The 2,329-nt window shown below is 31.6% G+C and overlaps 1 protein-coding gene across 12 annotated transcripts in view; it reads left to right on the plus strand.

The window, feature by feature from the left end:
• Nucleotides 1–2,329, plus strand: part of LOC106870292 (large neutral amino acids transporter small subunit 2) — a 273,162-nt gene that overhangs the window by 255,210 nt on the left and 15,623 nt on the right. For all 12 annotated transcript variants that reach the window (XM_052970761.1, XM_052970818.1, XM_052970793.1 and 9 more), the window contains one exon: nucleotides 359–455. In XM_052970761.1, the coding sequence (XP_052826721.1) occupies nucleotides 359–455 (97 nt within the window). The remainder of the gene's footprint in view (nucleotides 1–358; nucleotides 456–2,329) is intronic.

A 2,329-nucleotide genomic window follows, 5' to 3' on the forward strand; every position in this document is an offset into this window, starting at 1 on the left:
ATATATATATATATATATATATATAATATAAACTTGACTGACTTCTTTCAGTTTTTTTTTTTCACCTACTAAATCTACTCACAAGGTATTGGTCAGCTCAGAGTTATAGGTATAAGACACTTGTCCAAGGTGCAACACAGTGGGAGTCAACCTGAAACGATATGGTTAGGAAGCAAACTTCCTCACCACTCACTCATTCCTATCAATATTAGTCACAACTAGCATACGGTTACATAGCAGTATAAGTATATAATTGCTGACAGTCATCAAAACATTAATATAATTACTTTTTTTGCAGACTTTCTTGTGTTTCAATAATTTTTATTTTATAAGTTAAAAAATTTTTTATTCTTTTCAGGCTTTGTTTTGTTGGAGCCCGTGCTAAACATTTTCCAGAATTTCTAGCAATGATTAATATCAAATATTTCACACCAATGCCTGCACTAATGTTTGGTGTAAGTATTTTCTGTCTATCTTTTTATATATATTTCTCTTTTCTTACTATCCACAGTATTCTTCAAAGTAGAAACTCATTTGCCATGTTACAGGTCTCTCTATACCATGTTTAAGCATTTTTAGAAATATTCTTGTGAACTGGAACTGAAAGTTGTTAGTATTTAAAAAACCTTGACACAATTTTTAACCTCTTAAATAGGTTGGCTGCCTCTAGTTTCATAAATAGAATTTCTTGAAAGAAGGAAAAAATAAAAAGGAAACTTTTCCATTTTTTTTTAACCCTGGCACACTCTGACCCAAGATGTCTGAAATGACTTGTGGTGTCCATTTCCAGTACTTGACTTACATCCTCATCTACCAGCCTCCCCCACCCAACATGCATGTTATATATAATCTTTTATCATTATTTTATTTGTTGCTAGGTGATGAGCTGGCAGACTCGTTAGCAAACCGGGCCAAATACTTAGTGACATTTTGTCTGTCTTCACATTCTCAGTTCAAATTCTGCTGAGGTCAACTTTACCTTTCATCCTTTTGGGGTTGATAAAATAAGTACCAGTTGAGCACTGGGATCAATGTACCAATACCTTCCTGTATATATGCATAACCCTTTAGCATTTAAACCGGCCATATCCAGCACAAATATTCTACCAGTTTTATGGTCAAATCAGCTAGAGCTAGTTTCTCACACCTACCCTATAATATCAGTCTAAATATATACAATCATACCTTCAAAATCTCAAAGCTCTGAAACAATGCATGACTAATTTAAACCAATGTATATAAATAAGCATTACATTTTACAGAATAATTTGAACACTAAAGGGTTAAGTGTATTTATTTTCCCAAATAATTTGCACTTCAATAAAACTATAAGGAAGTTACTTAGGCACTCAACTATAAGTTCATTGCATCTTATAGCAAAAACAGCTGTAAGCTAGTGAAGTTCATAAAATAATTATTTATTCCTTTGTTATCTCTTTTCTTCTTACCTTTCTGTACTCGACTAATGCTTCGTTCAAAAGCATATATATATATATTTAGTTCTACATCGTTATTAGTATTGCAATACCTATGTGAAATACATATACATGTAGGTGCAGGCATGGCTATGTGGTAAGAAGCTTGCTTCCCAACCACATGCCACATGATACCTTGAGCAAGTGTTTTCTACTATAGCCTTGGGCCAACCAAAGCCTTGTGAGCAGATTTGATAGACAGAAACTGAAAGGAGCTTGTCGTATATATATATATATATTTTTTATTATATGTATTTATTTTCTCTTAGTTAATAATTAACTCCGACAAAATAAATTGGTTAATAGATACCAGGGTAGCAAAGATCACAAAATGACTGTGGTGTAACTCCTGTTTATGAGATAGAAACTCCCTGTTATTTTGGGTAATTGAGTAAATATAAAAATGTAATAAATGGAGTAATACACACATGTTAAATGGATTCTTTTAACATATTCATTTAACATATGCATATTACTCCATTTATTAAATTTTTATATATATATATCATCATCATCATCATCGTCGTTTAACGTCCGCTTTCCATGCTATATATATATATATATAAGGTTGAGGAGGGTATTGGGTACTGGAATGAAACTACTCTTCAAGTACTGTTCTCTCTTTTTTCAGCACATCACACTCTTTACCACTTCATACTAAAAATATCCGCCTATGGATATAATAATAGATAACTTTATTTTTTCTGTCTCCGATGAAGGGAAGTACTGGATCTTCCCAAAAACAGCTGTAAGACTCTATCCATAAAATTCTTCAACCTTACCTTTGCTCTCTTTATCCTTTTGTTTTTATATATTTACATATATATATATATATATATATATATATATATATA

This window comes from Octopus bimaculoides, chromosome 1, assembly GCF_001194135.2.
Source record: "Octopus bimaculoides isolate UCB-OBI-ISO-001 chromosome 1, ASM119413v2, whole genome shotgun sequence".
Taxonomy (NCBI): domain Eukaryota; kingdom Metazoa; phylum Mollusca; class Cephalopoda; order Octopoda; family Octopodidae; genus Octopus; species Octopus bimaculoides.